At 42.8% G+C, this 17,848-nt stretch overlaps 1 protein-coding gene across 1 annotated transcript in view; it reads left to right on the top strand.

The window, feature by feature from the left end:
- The window catches only part of DNAH11 (dynein axonemal heavy chain 11), a 195,634-nt gene continuing 177,786 nt past the window's right edge, over nt 1-17,848 (top strand). Inside the window, exons 1-9 of the mRNA XM_036327931.1 lie at nt 1-390; nt 1,381-1,524; nt 2,757-2,957; nt 3,665-3,847; nt 4,955-5,054; nt 6,964-7,175; nt 11,403-11,636; nt 12,710-12,877; nt 15,822-15,938. Of these exons, the coding sequence (XP_036183824.1) occupies nt 1-390; nt 1,381-1,524; nt 2,757-2,957; nt 3,665-3,847; nt 4,955-5,054; nt 6,964-7,175; nt 11,403-11,636; nt 12,710-12,877; nt 15,822-15,938 (1,749 nt within the window). The remainder of the gene's footprint in view (nt 391-1,380; nt 1,525-2,756; nt 2,958-3,664; nt 3,848-4,954; nt 5,055-6,963; nt 7,176-11,402; nt 11,637-12,709; nt 12,878-15,821; nt 15,939-17,848) is intronic.

Raw genomic sequence — 17,848 nt, 5'->3', positions numbered from 1 at the left:
ATGGCAGCCCCGGTGGTCGCTCGGGAGGCGCGAGGCGAGCGAGAAACCCCGGCCCTTCGCCTAACCCCGGGTGCCGGCCTGGAGGCAGCGGGCGTGCTGGAGCTGGAGCTGGAGGAGGAGGAGGAAGGGGAGGAGGAGGAGGAGGAGGAGGAGGAGGAGGAGGAGGCGGCGGCGGCGGCCAGGAGAGCTCGGAGTTTCGCCCAAGACGCGCGTGTACGCTTCCTCGGCGGCCGCCTGGAGCAGATGCTGGGGCTCCCGGCGGAGAAGTGGCGCCAGCACTTGGAGAGCGAAGACCGCCGGCGGGTCCTGGCGGAGTTTGTGGAGAGCCCCAGCCCCGCCTGCCTGGTGTTCGGCGTCGCCGCCGCGGGGCGGCTCGCGGCCTCCCGGGAGGTGAGGAGCGAGCGGAGGGGACCCGGTCACGCCGTCCGCCCAGCGTAACGGGGACTCGGGCGGGGACAGGCCCGTAGTCCCTGCTTCGGTTTCTGGAGGGGGAGGGGGGGCAAACTCTCAGGCCCTTTAAAAAGCGTTTTCTAAGTCCTCCCTGGAGTCGGCAGAACCCCCCAGATGCGCCCACGCTGCCATTAGCGGCTGTAGGTGGTTTCAGGAGGTCAGCTCTGCAGCCTGCTCCACCCGATGAAGCGGGACCAGCGGAGCTTCTCCCGCTGCCTGGGCGTGGGCGCAGGGTGGCTTCGGTGCCAGGTAACTTCCGTGGCATCGCTCCTGGGTCACTCTGGAGCCCCTTCCTTAAAAATGTGTCTGGCAGAACCCCAATAACTCGACTGCCGTCACCCCACTTCATCCCGGGGAAGAATACGTGTCCCTTAAAAAGGAGTGCGGGTCGTCTGCGCAAACGCGGTGTTTACCAACCATGGGGGGCATGGGGGGGGGCGGGCTTCCTCCTCTCCTCTTCCTTTCCCTTCCCTCCGCCCTCCCCCTCCCCTTCTTAATGTCGACTGCTCTTCCCCTTGAAGGTTAACGTGTCACCTACAAGTACAGCATTGGCTTTAGCATTTTTCAAGTGTGACAAGTTTGCAGCAAGATTTACAATCCTTAGGTCTGACGGTGCCTCAGTGGAATGCAAAATGTTACTATCTTCGCTGGATGTGGTCGTAATAATACTTGGGAAATAGGATCCCAGAGAAGAGAGAGAATAACAGGAACTTGCCTTCGGGTTTTGTGAATTTTGAAATTCTTTGCTTTGCTACTTATATAATCGTAGCTAATTTAAAAAATGGTCAGTAGACAAGGAGATAGAACACTTAACTCTGGAAGGTATCCGGTTTTGTTTGTTTTGCCAGCGGTCCAGCTACAAGTTAGATTCTGCTTGTTAACATGGACACTACATCTGGACTTACACTAATGATCTTGTTCCTGTTTCAGATTCCAAGAGATGCAAAACACAAACGCATTTATGTTGCCAAGAAGATTACGGAAAGCACTGGAGTAAATGATTTCTTTCAAACGGTTTTATTTGGAGAGATACCGGCCTCATCTCTGGGACATGTAACTGCTTTCCTAGACGAGGTACTAGTCTATCTTTAATATTTGAATCTTTCGATGACCTTAGTGACATTTGGAATTATTCAGGTCCGCTCTGGCTATTTTTTTTTTTTTTTAAGAGAGAGAATGTAGAAGCCAGTGATCTCTTTAACCAGATGGATGGAGGGTAATAGCTTTTAGACTGTTCCTGCAAGGAACGGAGACTTACTGATGCTCCTGTTCCACAGGTGATTTTTGTAGGATCGTATTTTTCCTCTTTCTAAATATTGGAAGTAAATAAAAAACAGCTTGCATTGAATAGGCCCTTGTACTTAGCTAGAGGTTTTAAACTTTACCTTCAGAGTGGAGACAAACTGACACTTTGGAAAGCATTTTGGAAATCAGTTTTTGATTCTTGTCAGTTTCTAAGTGATTAAGAGTAATGGAAACAAAGTGTTAGAAATGGCTGCCTTCAAAGTCCTCCTCTTCTCCCCTTAACATCAGAGAAATGCCCCCTAAACCAATGTTACTGGCATTTTAATGTGTATCAGAACCACCTGGGGATTCTGGTAGAGGCAGGCTGCGTGGGCTGGGATTCTGCATTTCTAACCTGATGCACCGGCTTTGAGGAACAACGTATTTGTATGCAGTGACTGGTCGTGGAATCAGAGCAGGGGGTTTTAAGCTTTGCCGAACATTAGAATCACCTGGGGAACTCAACACCACCCCCACCCGGGGCACACTTCAAACAAATTAAAATGAGGGCCAGGATCCCACCAGAATCCCCAGGCGATGCTCTTGTGCCCCAGACATTGGGAACTGCTGGGTTAGGTGTTAGTAAATCAGATCTCAGTCAGCGTAGCCCTGCCATCGGGGCTTGAGAAGGTTAATTTACTCTCCCTCCATGCGATTCAAGAAGATTTTTTTCATTAATCTATCTGCCAATATACTCAGTTTGCATTAAGAAAGCAGTTTCCTTACTTGACGTGACTTCGCTTATTTCATGCAGAGTTTGAGTTATTGAGAGCTTTCACCGATGTTTGATAAATGGGCAAATGACTGAACAAGCAGTCAGTTACTGCCTCTGAAATAATTTGTCTCATCGATGAATTCTAAATGGGTCTGATTTTGTCTTTTTTTTGTAGATTTGATATCATAGGAGCATATTTATGAAATGAAGTGGTTTTGTTGCCGATTTTGTGTGACAAGAAAATCTTTAAAGGAGCACCTTGTATGCAAATTAATTTAACTGCTTTTAAACGTGTTTTTCTTTCTAGATTTTAGTGCCCATTCTTTCAAATAGGAACAACCATAAATCCTGGTCCTGTTTTATTTCACAAGACATGGAACATCACGTAGAAGTCATGAAACATAAAATGCATATTTTAAGGGGTAAAATGTTGAGAAGAACTTTTCTACCAATTCCGACTATTGCAGGAAAATTTGACTTGGATCTGAAACCTCCAGGGACCCAGTACGTAATGACATGGTATATTCAGGGTATTAAAATGAGAGCCAGCATACCCATTTGATATCAGACCTCCGGCAAATTGTTAGCAAAATTGACAATTATAACTACATCATGTTTTAAAAATAATGTTATGCCGAAGCACTGTATGAATTATTTCCTTTTAAAGTATAGTTTAAAAAGCAAGCTACAAAAAGCAAGCTGTAACAGTTGCCATGATGTCAAGAATATTCTTTCAGTAAAATGGTTTAGAGGCTGTGATTTTTTTGCTTAAAGTGCGTTTTTTAAAAAATATGTTTTTATTGATTTTTAGAGAGAGAGGGAGGGAGAGTGATAGAGAGATAGAAACGTTGATGAGAAAGAAACATCATCAATTGGCTGCTTCCTGCACACCCTCTACTAGGGATGGAGCCTGCAACCGGGCATGTGCCCTGACTGGGAATTGAACCAGTGACCTCTTGGTTCATGGTTCGATGCTCAACCACTGAGCCACTCTGGCCGGGCAACAATGTTTTTTAATGTTAGAGAGATACGAATGACGACAATGTCACAACACACAGTGAGGTCAGAAAAATAATGGATCTGATTTTGAAGTATTTCTATTTAGAAACTAGTTTATGGGCACATAAAATACCTGTTAAAACTCAAGCCCTATCTTTATTTGGCTGACATGATTTGACTTGTTTTATCCATCCTATCAATGTTTGTAGTTTGGAGCCAAATGAAAGGACAGTGCTCCATGCCATTGAATCAGTGGTCATTAAATGGTCACATCAAATCCAAGAAATTATAGAGAAGGATTCAGGGCAGCCCCTGCTGAATGGTCTTCACTCGAATCCTCAAACGGAACTGGATTTCTGGACGATGAGGAAAGAGAATCTATCATGCATTTATGATCAAGTAAGTGGAGATCCCTAGAAAGTGCTTCTGATTTGAATTCAAAGAGTATTTGTAGCATTTGGTCTTTGGAGCAGTGATTTCCAATAATTCTAAGAATTTAACCTATTGCCTTTGAATGACTGAGTAATTTGGTCTCTTTTTCCGAAGTGCTTTTTGGTGTGCACTATAAAAACAAATGGGGGTTAACGTGAGTTTTGCCCTTTGTGAGAATATTTGAACAGCATTGGCGATAGCTGGAAGCACTTGGTGGCACAGAAAAGGAGAGATTTCCCAGGGAAACTTCGAAGATGATGAGATTTAATTAATCTAGTCAATTTAATTGATTTGGGAAGGAATGTGGTCTTAGTGGAGAGACGTTGCTTTGGGAGAGCTAACTTTGGTTCCTCTGCTGGGTGCTTTCCTGACAAGTTACTCCATTTAATGCTCTAAAACTAAGGCATTTATTCTTATGTTTACAGGTCTCTTAGAGATTTCCTGAAGCAGAGCAAGAAATTTTATGTGGAAACTAGAGGCCTGGTGCATGGATTTGTGCACTGGTGGGGTCCCTCAGTCTGGCCTGTGCCCGCTTGCAATCCGGGACCCCTTGGGGGACGTTGGAGAGCTGGTTTTGGCTCAATCCCCACAGGCCAGGCTGAGGGACCCCATCGGTGCACAAATCCGTGCACTGGGCCTCAAGTATGCACATAAGATCTTTGGTTAAGGTCTTCCCGCTCTGACCGCTTTCCCCCTCCCTCTGAGATTCATCAGTCTATTCCATGTTTCCATGTCTGTGGTTTCTGCTCATGTGTTGAGCGTCTGTCCCCTGGTGGTCAGTGCGTGCCATAGCTGTCGGCTGGTCGGCCGGTCACTTAGGCTTTTACTAGTATACAGATTTTAATATTTTACCTGTGTACTAATGTAAATTATTTTTTAAAATTCAATTTAAGAAAGCCAAGACAAAAATGTTATTTTAAAAATTACTTTTGACTTGAAACCAGACATGTCTTTGAGGGTTAAATGCTGTGTGTATTGTTTATGAGTGGAATATAATTTAAATATTTTATTATGGAATGCATTTATTTAGTCACTAATCTAGCTTATATTTGTTAATTTTTTTTTCCAATTTAGCTTCAGGCTCCTACTGTCCTCAAGATGGTGAAGATCCTGAAAACGAAACGAAGCAGCTATTTCCCAGCTCTGAAGGACATTTTCACGGCTGTGAAAAATGGTAAGACTCTTGTTCCTTGGCCTCATGAGCCCCTGATGACCTGGCCCTGCCTACCCGCTCACCAGCCTTGGACCAGTAGCCTGCTCATGAAACGATGATACTTGGCTCTTCTAATGATAATTCATCTTTAAAAAGAAAAAAATGTTTTATTGATCTTAGGGAGAGGGGAAGGGAAGGAGAGAGAAGTAGAAACACGGATAAGAGAAATATCAACATTGATTGCCTCCTGAACACCCCCCCACCAGGATCGAGCCCACAGCCTGGGCATGTGCCCTGACTGGGAATTGAACCAGTGACCTCTTGGTGGATGGGACAGTGTTCAACCACTGAGACACACCGGCTGGACGATAAATTCATCTGAATCTTCTGTATTTCCTCTTCTATTGATACTAAATTTTTAGGGTCTGTAGTAGGTTCCTACCACAGTGGCTCCAGGTGGAAGTTGTAATGAGAATGTGTATATGTGAAGGGGAAAGGCCTTTGGTAGTCAGCAGGGAATAAGTCAAAGCCCAGCATGGGGATTTTCTAATCAACAGTTGGGTTACAATCACTCCATTTCTTCGCTAGTAGACTCTCTGAGTGTGTTTCACATGTACCACCTACTGAGCTTGTAAGAACTCAAAGTCGTCATCAAAGTTTTAGTGAAGATTAAACATACAGAGAGGAGGGTTTGGTTGGGTGGTGAATTTTGAACAGGTAATGCACGCACATTGTTAAAACCCAGTAATTACAAGAAGGGATCCACTGACAAGTCTCCTTGTCCTTTCACTATCCAGTTGTTATTTTTATCCTCACCAAGGATATGCTTATTGGTTATAGAGAGAGGGAAGGGAGTGGGAGAGAGCAAGAGAAAGAAACACCGATGTGAGAGAGAACATCAATTGGTTGCCTTCCGTATGTGCCCAACCAGAGATCAAACCTGCAACCTAGGAATGTGCTCTGACCGGGAATCAAACCTGCAACCTTTTGGTGTACAGGAGCCACACCAGCCAGGGCTCGCTATTCAGCTTTAACCTCACCCAGGGCTAGCGCCCTCCCCAGTTTCTGGATTTCTGTTTATGTTTTCTTAGGCATGTTTAAGCAAATGTAAATAGACAGAATACTGAAATTTTAAGTGATAAAAGTATAAGATAATATGGACAAATATTATTTGTTTTTAACATTAGAAAATTTTATTTTTTCTTAAGTAACATGTGGAAGGTTAGGAATACTTGAAATCTACTTTGGAAATGTTTTGATAAATTTTTAGGGCTTTCTCCATGAATTCTATTTGAAAAGAGGCAATAGATGATGGGGATATTTGGGCTTGGGGGCGGGGGCGGTCTGTCAGATCTGGATTCCCGTCCAATATTAAGTTTGCTGAGCTTCTGGCTTTCATTGGACAAACTGGCATATTGACACTTTTCTTGCAGAATTATTGGGAGAATCAGAGCAAGTTATATTACATTATGATTAACAATATAGTAGAAAATTTCCCAGTCATTGCCTGAGTTAGGCTCATAGGACACTGGGATGAGGCCATAGATGATTAAATTGTTAGTCCAAGTACTTAGGAGGAATTAGTATTCTAGTGATGAAGCTAGTAATCCAAATCATAAAGTGACAACTTCACAGAGATGTTTTATGCCCACAGTTTCCATGAAGTTAAGTCCCTTTCTTTAGACTCTCAGGGTTCTTGCCCACTGAATCTGCCGACACAATTGACTTGTGCTGTGTGAGTAGCTACCCCAGGGCTCTCCTCAATGGTGGTCCCAGATGGACGGGGTATACAGGCTTCCACACCTGTCCTGTGTCAATTGTGGGATCAGTGATCTGGAAGGAACTAGGACCCCCTTCAAGCCCAGCCATGTTTTCTGCATTGTCCTCTTGAACTTGTGAGGTTGAAGTGACAGCGGCCTTCTTCCTCCAGCTCTCCTCGAGGCCCAAGACGTGGCGCTCTACCTGAGACCGCTGCGGAGGCACATTCAGTGTCTCCAGGAGACGGAGTTCCCACAGACCCGTGGTCTCATCGCCCCGTTATTTCATACCATCTGCCTGATCTGGAGTCATTCCGCGTTTTACAACACCCCTGCTCGGGTCATAGTTTTGTTGCAAGAGTTTTGTAATCTCTTCATCGATCAGGTATGTAGCATTGAAAATAGGAGAGAGAGGAATGATTGCCATGTGGTAGGTCTTATTAGGCCAGTGAAGAATGAATTAACCCAGTCTACAGTCAGAATACTGTTTTTTTCTTTCTTTTTATAGAAAGGACTTTTATGGTTAAGGGCCAGGTGACTTTTCATCCTAAGCAGCAAAGGAGCTCTGGGCATAACTCAAATACTTTCAAAGGCCAGGTTGTTAATGAATTTTGTTTGTTTAATATCACCGTTTCTTCAAAGAGATTTAAGGCTACTTCTAATAAAAGGCAGCTATACATAGGGCTGTGTAGCTTTTTCTTGGGTTTCCTCAGGAACACTGGCTGGCGGAGGACTTTCAGAAAGTAAAGTAAGTGAAGAGAATCTGACTGGAAAAAAAATATCCTCGCCCTTACTGGTTTGGCTTAGTGGATAGAGTGTCGGCCTGCGGACTGAAAGGTCCCACGTTCGATTCCAGTCAAGGGCATGTACCTTGGTTGCGGGCACATCCCCAGTAGGAGGTGTGCAGGAGGCAGCTGATCGATGTTTTTCTCTCATCGATGTTTCTAACTCTCTATCCCTCTCCCTTCCTCTTTGTAAAAAGTAAATAGAATACATTAAAAATTTACCCTTAAAAAATAGTAGTGGAATTGTATTAATGGAATTCTGATTAATTGTGGAGCTTTAAAAATCTCTTGTTTACAATTGCTTCTCTACTCTTAAGTCAACTTGAAAAATGTTAGAAAAAATGGGCTGCTTCTGCGTCCTTTCTGTGTAAACATTCATTCTTCTCGTGTCCCTGGTATCAGAGGATGTTACGTAATTTGAGAGCTGCACGATACCTGGAGGGCCTAGCATGGTGGTTCTTAGTGGGAGTGTGTGTCTTAGTCTGCTTGAGCTACCAGAACAAAATGCCATAGGCCAGATGGCTTTATTTTCAGAAATTGTTTACTCACAGTTCTGGAGGCCGGGAGCCAGATGAAGGTGCCCGCATGGGCATGTTCCGGTGAGAGCTCTCTTCCTGGCTTGCAGACGGCTGCCTTCTCTCCGTGTCCTCACATGGTGGAAAGAGACCGTTCCCTCTCTTCTTCTTATACAGCTACTGTCCTATCAGATTGGGGTTCCACCCACCTGACCTCATTTAATTACCTTAATTACTTCTTAAAGACCTTGTCTCCAGGTACAGTCATATTGGTGGTTAGGGAGGGCTTCAACATGTGAATTTTGGGGGACACAATTTAGTTCACAGCAGGGCACGTGTCTGAACCAAATGCCAGAGAATCAGGATCTGTGTATATGGCTTAGCCTTTGAGTTGTTCAGAAGTATTCCCACCAAAATTGGATCTCCTTCAGCTGCAACCGACAAACTAGAGTCAAAAACAACAACAAAAAGTGTAGAAGTTTATGTGACCCTGAAACGTCTAAGAGTGCAGTGACTTCAGAAATAGCCTGTCCCGAGAGGCCGCTCATTTCAGAGCTTCCTGCCAGGCTCCAGTTTGCTGGCTTGTGTTTGACTTTATTCGCAGACTCTCACCACAGGTTAAGTGCAGTGGTTTGTGGTCGCCCCAGGTGTATGTCCTGGCAGTAGAGGAACTTCGTGGGAAAGAGGCTGTCTTTTTAGTTCTGGTTCATGTGTTTTATTTCTGTTCCCGGAACAATCTTTGTGGCCAAGGAGGTAGGCTCTTTTGGAAAGGCCTGGATTATTTGCCAGAGGAGAGTGGGTACCTGTGATTGGCTCTAAGTCACTGCTCTAGGCTCACGCTTCCCGGTGGTTTTCACTTCTAGCTCATATAGAAAATGAAAATTTTTTCTTTGTGGAGGGGGATAAATTGGAAGGTATTTAGAACCTGGAAAGTCTGCTCATAGTCAGGACAAACAGCTTGGAGCTTCTGCTGCATCATGCACCGGAAGTTTGCCTTCCTAAGTAATCAAGAGAACAATGTTGTAGGATAAACTGGTTGGAGAACTGTGTTCCCATCCAGCCCCTGGCCGTGTGTGTGTGTATTTTCCGATGAATTAACTTAGACCTGAAAGATAGCGTCATTTGCTCAATCTCTCCCAGAATGTAGGGGGAAATCCAGAGTAGAGAACAGGTGTCCTGACATGCAGTTAAGAGTTTCTTGTCTATGACATTGAGTTATTAATAGGCTTATTATTTTCTCTCTGCTTCTTCAGAGGTGGCGTGATATATGGAAAGTATGTTGGACGCAGACCAAGGTAGATTCAAATCTAATTGAACTACTGAAGGGAAGTTAAATTACTTCCCTGAGCCTCGGTTTCCACATCAATAACTACAGATAATACCTAGCCCATGGCTATTGTGAGGATCAAATGGGATAACCTAAGTGAAATGTCCAGTGTGGCATTTAGTAGAAGCTCATAGAAGTTGGCTCCAAACCTTTGACTCACAGATAATTGAAGCTATTGATAGGAAGTAGCAGGTCGGCTCCTCGTATATTTTATCTCTGGCTGTATTCTATTTCTCTTTCTCTGTTATGCGAGCTCAGTTTTTGCTTTGTTGTTAAGCAAGATCTCTATTGCAGGGTCAGTGACCATAACCACCACTTCTCTGAAACCCTGAATCCTCACCTCACTTTGAGACTATGTCCTGTTTGTGTATAAATCCCAAAGGTGGTCGTTCATTGTTGTCTGTGGCTTGTAAGAAATCCTAGTTACCTATAGATCTGTAAGCCTGTTATCCCTGGTCCCTAGTCTGTGTCGATGGCCAGAGTTTGCCAAACTCCCAGAGAAATAATGTAGCTTCTCTAGTTCCTTAGTTACTGTTCGTGACTTCTGTCCAAAGGTTCTGTTGACCTGATTCTTGATTCTTCAAGTGGACTTTGTAGTAAATCTGCCCCAACATGTTAGAAATAAAAAATCAGCATTGAGCCAACTTTCATACCTAGGTTCCCTGAAGAGCTAAACTCTCCTGCTCGCTCACAAGCTGTTTGCTGTCCTCCGATTTTATTTTATTTTTAAAATATTAACAAATATTGTATAACACCTGTTATTTGCCAGGAACTCTTTTAAAACCTTTACAGAAATTCACTGTCAAAGGTGCTAGTAGATCCATTTTACATTTAAACAGTAACAACAGCAACCCCTAAAAACCCCTGCTGTCCAGAGAAGATAAATAACTTTCTCAAGATCACCCAACTGTAAGTGATGGAGTTCTTTTTTAAAAAAAATGTATTTTATTGATTTTTTACAGGGAGGAAGGGAGAAGGATAGAGAGTTAGAAACATCGATGAGAGAGAAACATCGATCAGCTGCCTCCTGCACACCTTCCCACTGGGGATGTGCCCGCAACCAAGGTACATGCCCTTGACTGGAATCGAACCTGGGACCTTTCAGTCCCCAGGCTGACGCTTTATCCACTGAACCAAACCGATCAGGGCAGTGATGGAGTTCTTAATTCATCATGCTTTGCTCCATATTTTAAAATAAATTTTGATTTTTAATTACAACACAATATGTGGTGTACTAATAATAGTGAAATTCTCATTTCATAAAACTTAGCATTTTTGATTTTTCTTTTCCCCCAAACTTTTACATATATATATGTATATATATATATATATATATATACTTAAGTATTTTATCATACATATAATTTTACTTTTGCTAGCTTCAAAAATGATTTTTAAAAATTTTTTATTGATTTCAGAGAGGAAGGGAGAGGAAAAGAAAGATAGAAACATCAATGATGAAAGAGAATCATTGATCGCTGCCTCCTGCACACCCCCCAACCACAGATTGAGCCCACAACCTGGGCATGTACCCTGACTTGGAAATTGAACCATGACCTCCTGGTTCAGAGGTTGATGCTCAACCATTGAGTCACACTGGCGTGGCTGGCTTGTGTATTTGTTTATACAAAAAAAACCCAAAACAGTCATGTAGAGTATTTGCTGGCAGGAATACCTATGCAAATTCTGATTACACAGTTGTCATATCCATGAAGCTTAGCAGTTATTGCTACAATGTATAAATCAAGAAATGTTAATCATCTGTAGATTATTCTAATGTATGTTACTGCAACCCAAATGCCTGAATTTCTAGAATTTATGCTTTCTGCTTCACAGCATTGCTGGCCCAATTCATTGTCATTGAAAACTAACTCATTGAAAAAAATTTTAAATACAAAATACAATAAAATGATTTATTGAAACAGATGTTTTCAGTAAAAAACTGTTGAACATATTTTTGATCGTTTCCTTTCATGAAATCCTAGGCGACAGCCTACCTTTCACCTGAAGACCTTTTGAAAGGAGAAGTTGAAGACTCCCTGGAAAAGGTGCAGGTGGCCATTAACATCCTGAAGACTTTCAAAAGTTCTTTTTACAACTACAGAGAAGGACTGGGAAACTATTTCATGGGAAACAAGGAGGTGAAGCCATGGGATTTCCAGTCTCAGCTGGTGTTTTGTAGATTTGACAAATTTCTGGACCGTTGCATGAAAATAGAGGTATTCATTTCTTGTTATTTATTCATGTTGTAGATGGCTTCAAAAATCCTGTAGCTTTTTATATGATTTGGGAGAAGTTTATTTGGTGGGAGGTGGGAGGTTTCCTTTCTTAATATTCTCATGAGGAGCTCACAAGACCAGGTCTATAAAGATAGATTAAAAAGCTTTACTTTGACTTCTTAAAAAAAAATCATTTTTGATTCTTTTATTACACTGGGAGTAAGTGAATCTTTTTCTCTACCAGTGCCCCTTTACTTACTAAGCTTCTGGAAGACAGTTGTAAATCAGGAAGCTGTAAACTAATCCCCCTTTTTAAAAATACATTTAATGTTTGATATAGGGATTCCATACTTGAAAACCATTTGATAATCTAAAATAATCCCACTATCTATTAGTAGTATATGTCTGTATGTATACTATGCTATTAAAACATGAATAACCGTTCATAAAACTAAACAAAAAAACCCCATGAAAATAACTAAAAGCCAAATGAAATGAATACACACACTTGTATACACATTCACACATGTATAGTATGGAGCCAGCTGGCTAAGGTTTCATTTTAAAGTTGGAACTAGTGGCACTACCTTATAAGTTCTTCCTAGCAAGTTTGGGCTTTTTTATTGATGTAAGATTTGTTGAATTTCATTGAAAATTAAAGCTTCATGTTTTGAAAACTCTCATTATCACATAATCAGCCTGAATGCCTCTTAAAGTGTGAAGGCTAAAGTGTGAAGGCTAAAGTGCAAAGGGTGGGTGGCTGTAAGTACTAGTTTTGGATATTACTTGGGGGTCAGATTCATTATTAAAAGGCTATAAAGTTAGAGAGTCATATGTTTAGCCATGGTACGCTAGGTTTGCCTATACAGTAAGTAGGAAAACGGGAATATGATTTAAAAAATGAGCAGTGACTGTTCACCTAAATCATTCCTATTTATCTTCTGTCATGTCAAGTGTCCATTAACTCGCAGATTTTGAATGCTTGAAAATATTCTTTGAAACTTTAAGATGTTCTTTTTTCCTGCTCAGGTGGTGGAAAGATCTTTACTGTTCTGTTTTTTTTCCCCCCAAAGGATATATTTGTCACCGTATTGGAATTTGAAAAGCTGGAGAGACTTGAATTTGGTGGTACCAAAGGAGCCATTCTGAATGGACAAATCCATGAGATGAGTGAAGAATTTATGGAACTCTGTAAAATTTTTAAACAGAGCACTTATGACCCATCCGATTTCAATAACACGGTAATATTGTACCTTTGCATTTTTATTTTTTTAGAATCCTGTCATGTTGAAGTTGGAAATGATTTGGCTGAAATGACCGTAGGTCACAGTAATTATAGGTACCATCCGGTCCGGCCTGACTGGGATGAAAGAGGTTAAAAGACTTGTCCGCAGTCTTGGACAGGGACCAGGACGTAGCCCTGTGTGTTTCCGTTTAGAACTGTTTCAAACATAGCAGGAGACCTCAGCCTGGGCTTGTTTCTTGGTGGTGCATCTCTACTTACATATTTAATGACACCTCAAAGCAAACAGGCTCGTGAAACCAAGCCCCTGCTTACTGCTCCCCAAACCTACTCTTTCCCGTCTTCTCCCACTCACGAAGGGGCACATATAACGGGCCACTTAGCGCGTAGCCTTGGGGTCATCCATGATCCTGCTCTTTCTCTCGTGCCAAGCATCAGGCTGGGTCAGATAGAAGCCGGACGTATCCCCAGATCTCATCTCTGACCTGGAGGATGACGCTCGCCCCTGAACTGCTCTCTCAGGCCCTGTCTTGGCTTCATTAGGGCTGTTTTTCACTCAGCAGCTTGAGTGAGTGCCTTTTAGGAGCTAAGTCCTACCATAGCATTTCTCTAAATAAAACTATTAATTTCCTATGTCACTAATAAGGGGCAGTTTTGCAGTTCAGAATATAGAAAAACTTCATAATGATTCTTGAGTAATACCAGCATATCATTTATTCTTTAACAAATAGTTCTTTAATAAATATTTATTGCAAAACAGCTATGTGCTGGGAGCCTCTTTAAATATTGGTACTATAATTGAGAAAACAAACAAACAAACCTGGCCACTGTACTCAGAGAGCTTAAAATGCAGGGAGGACACAGGTAGGCAGTTACGCGGAGTGCTGCGAGAGAGCCTCTTCCCAGAGCAGGTGAAAGGAAGCAGAAAGTACACAATGATAAATAGAACTGAAAGTAAATAGAAATGAAAGGGGCGAAGAGTGGGCGAGAAGAAAGGGGTTAGCAGAACATTGTGTTCCTCAGAGTGGGAGCGTGGCTAGATCCTGGAGTGCGAAAGGTGAGAGGCGCTGGGAGAACAGGGTATAAGGACAAGGGAAGGGCCTTGTGGATGACAAGACTCGGGGACGTTATCTGAAGAAACCCAGGGTCCCGAATTACGATGATGAATTGGAGGATTATGACGGGAAGAGGGACATGATCAGGCTTCCATTTTAGAAAGCTTGTGTAGACTGCAGTTTGGAGAGCGATTCGGTGAGACAAGACCAGAGGCAAAGAACGTGGTTGGAAAGTGGTTAACAGAAACCGGATGAGCGGTCATTGTGATCCGGGCCAGGGTGATGCCCGCAGACAGGGAGAAGAGTGGGCATATTCAAGAGGTGGCTCAGAGAAAAGCCTCGTAGCACTTGACCAAGAGAGAGAGGAGTCAGAGAGATTGCTCACACTCCTGTTAGGCGGATGCCAAAGAAGAGCTGCTTTAGAGAGAGGTGCGTGAGATGCATGCAAGGGAAGTCTGAACGATCTGGGGGACTCCCAGGGGAGGGTTGCGATGGGCCATCTGACTTTGGGCTGAGAGGGTGAGGGGGAGAAAGGAGCCTGGGAGAGAGGGAGAGAGATCCAGGGTGAAGATTAGCCTTTTTCCCTTCCTGAGATATTACTTACAAAGTGTTCAAACCATGTTTGAGGATCTTAAGCTGCATGTTCCTCGTTGCCAGACCGAGAAGAGGGATTCGTTAGGCTTGTCACAACTTGCTGGGAAGTTGTGTTTACCTGTAGAAGTCAGTGACCCTTGAATGAAGAGACTCTTGGGCTGTAATTGAGGAGAGCTGGAGGCTCTCGGTGCTACATACAACAGTACGGTCTGTGACAGTGCCCTGGATGCTGCCATTACACCCGTGTTCAGCGCGTGCTCCATTCCCAGAAGGTGCTTTCCTTCATGGAAACATCATGGTCGGGGCGTGGGCTCCGGAACAAGGTTGCCAGGCTTTAAATTCCGGTCCCGCCATCTACCAGTGGTGTGACTGGGGGCGAATTATGTAACTCCTCTGAGTTTGTTTTGTTGCCTATAAAATGGGAAAAAAATACTGCCCACATCATATGTTGTGAGACTTGAGTTAATAGTGTAAAGCATTTAGAACAGAAATCTGAGTTCATGTTAGCCGTCATCGTCATTATTTCTGTTATTGTGAATAGATGGAGGGTCAGTTTCCGGAGGCAGCAAAGACTTCATCGTGGTAAATGTGGGGCGTGCACTCGGGGGCAGCGAGGCCGGGGAGCCAAGGTGCCTGGCTTTCTGGGGCCGCTCCCCGGAGACTGGGCGTGGCAGTGCTGTGCCGAGGATGGCCCTCCTCTCACGCTCTCACTGTGAGAGTGGGTGGTTCTGTGTTGGGAGGAAGCTGGGTGTTGCTAACTGCATAGTGATAAGGTGCGGAGAAATGCAAGGGTGTTTTGTGTTTCATCTTTCTCACTAATGATGCTTCTTTCCAGAACTGTGATTTCAGGTCTCACCTGAAGACGCAGTGTCTCCCGGGAGGGTTTCTGCTCCATGAAAAACAAAACGAAAAAGCTTTGTATTGAAATGTATAGATTTACTGAGGTTACAGTGAACATGGGTTCTGTTTTCTCTTCTGGAAGGCCTTGCTTTTTCATTGATAATCCAGGTGGATTGGGAGGCGGACAGGCTGGTGGGTCTGAGCACTGAGGTGGGGTCTGCATTGTGGAAAGATGGGCTGACGGTGCTGAGTGTTCAGTGTTCCCGGAAGGCGGCCACGGAGCAGTTGGTCCGATATAGGTCTTTCTTGGTCTGCCCTGGGATCCTGCTATGAAAATAAATTCACCCAGAAAGAACGGGCAGACAGGAGGGAGGTGGATTACGCTTGGAGGATTGCTGTTTTCACTCCTGGACTCTTTCCTGTAAACTGATATTTTACTTTGATTATTTACAGGAATTTGAAAGTGATTATGTTGTGTTTAAATCCAAAACTTTGGATTTTGACAGAAGGCTTGGGACAATTCTTTGCGAAGGCTTCTTTAACTGCAATGGTTTGGAGGCCGCATTTAAGGTTGGTTCTGAAGAAGCTATCATAACAATTTACTAATGAATAATTTAGACTGCTAGATGAAAGGATTGAGTGCATTCCTTTCTGATCCAGGTAAACTGTTAACTAGTCACAGTCTTCATATTCAGCTCACTGAATTAGGAGCTTTGAATTATGCACTACGGAATAATGAAGTTTATTTTGGACAAGGTCAGGACATTTAACTATTGATCTTTTTTTTGCATTCAGTGTTTTAGGTCTTAACGCCTTGAGAGCAAGTTTAGCATGGCCTATGAAATAGCGATTCAAAATTAAGCCACAGTGAAAAGTGAAAGCTATCTGTTAATTCTGTTAAATCAAGAGTTCCCCCCCACCACCATTTTTACATATGTTGGGTACACCTGCCTACTTTATTGCTCAGACTAAAGCAAATAGCAGCTTATATACCATCTTTCATCAGGTTTAAGACATGATTATCAGATACACGATTATTTTGTGTATCAATAAAGAAAAATGTCAAAAAATTATGCCATTGAATACTATGCTGTGGTAAAAAAAAAAGGAACTCTTACCTTTTGCAACAGCATGGATGGAACTGGAGAGCATTATGCTAAGTGAAATAAGCCAGTCAGAGAAAGATAAATACCACATGATCTCACTCATTTGTGGATTATAGAGAACAACATAGACTGATGAAAAGGGACAGACCCAAAGACTGAGAAACAGCGATCAGGCTATCAATCCCCAGAAGGAAAGTAGGGGAGGGCGGGGGTAAGGGGAAGAGATCAACCGAAGGACTTGTATACATGTATATAAGCCAAACCAATGGACATGGACAGCAGGGGGATGGGAGCATGAGTTTGTGTGTGGGGGGGAGGTTGGGGGTTAATGGGGGGGATGAGGACACATTTGCAATACCTTAACTAATAATAATAATAATAAAAAAAGGATCCTAAAAAAAAAAAATTATGCCATTGATTATTAACATGGTCCAGTTTCAGAGATGTTAAAACATGAGAGAATGTTAGTGATAGAACTGATGAAACACGGTATGTATGTATTCAGAGTTGCATGAAAGAAAGGCACTTCGCTAGTCCTCCCAAAGGAAAGGTTTACTGTAGGAACTAGGGACATCCTGTGGAAATGTGCTTGTCAAAGAAGAGAATTACAAGCCAAGTACGAATTCAGATGATATTGCAAAAGAGACTTCAACACCAAGAGAAGCATAGCTGGAGAATCATGGGTACAGTTCGCTGACAATGGCAGTGCAGTGCAGTGTAACAGACACAGACGTAATACGAGATTTGTTTGATTTTAACCCTCAGATTCAGGTGAATTGGTCAAATGGTGGTGAAACAGTGTCTTCTGGCCCCCGAAAAGCATTTTACCATAAATTCATGGGGATCAAATACTTCTTTGTTGTTTTGTTGTTGTTTTTTTCAGAGCTCTGGGATGAAACAGAGATGCCACTGGTCAAAATATATATCCTGTTATAAAATAAAACCCCCTGTAATCCCATCTCTCAGAAAGACTGATAGATTTAATACGGCCACACTCTTTCTTGGACTAGATATGCATACATATTTCTCTTTGACAAAAATGGCATTTTCTGACCCCCTTTGGTAACCTTTTCCACTTAGCAGTGAATCATAAATGTTTTCTTGCTTTTATAACCAAATTCAGCAATATTTTTTATTAATGGCTACATAGTAGTTGATTACATTCTCTGCTCCTGGAGCTCCTCGCCGGTGTGTCTGTATAACTGGGAGAAAGATGCAGAGGGAAGTCTTAATTACAAAGGCTCCTACCTTTTCTAACTCGGGTCTTTCTTTTCCCTTCTCACAACCATTAATATGGATTGCATTCTAGTGTGTGCTGGCTGTTTTTTCTAAATAGTTTTATCTGATTGCCATGTATCTTTATTTAACTTTCCA

The sequence above is a fragment of the Myotis myotis genome, unplaced genomic scaffold (assembly GCF_014108235.1).
Source record: "Myotis myotis isolate mMyoMyo1 unplaced genomic scaffold, mMyoMyo1.p scaffold_m19_p_11, whole genome shotgun sequence".
Lineage (NCBI taxonomy): Eukaryota > Metazoa > Chordata > Mammalia > Chiroptera > Vespertilionidae > Myotis > Myotis myotis.
Note: the sequence above shows the minus strand (reverse complement) of the source record. Positions and strands in the feature narration are given on the sequence as shown.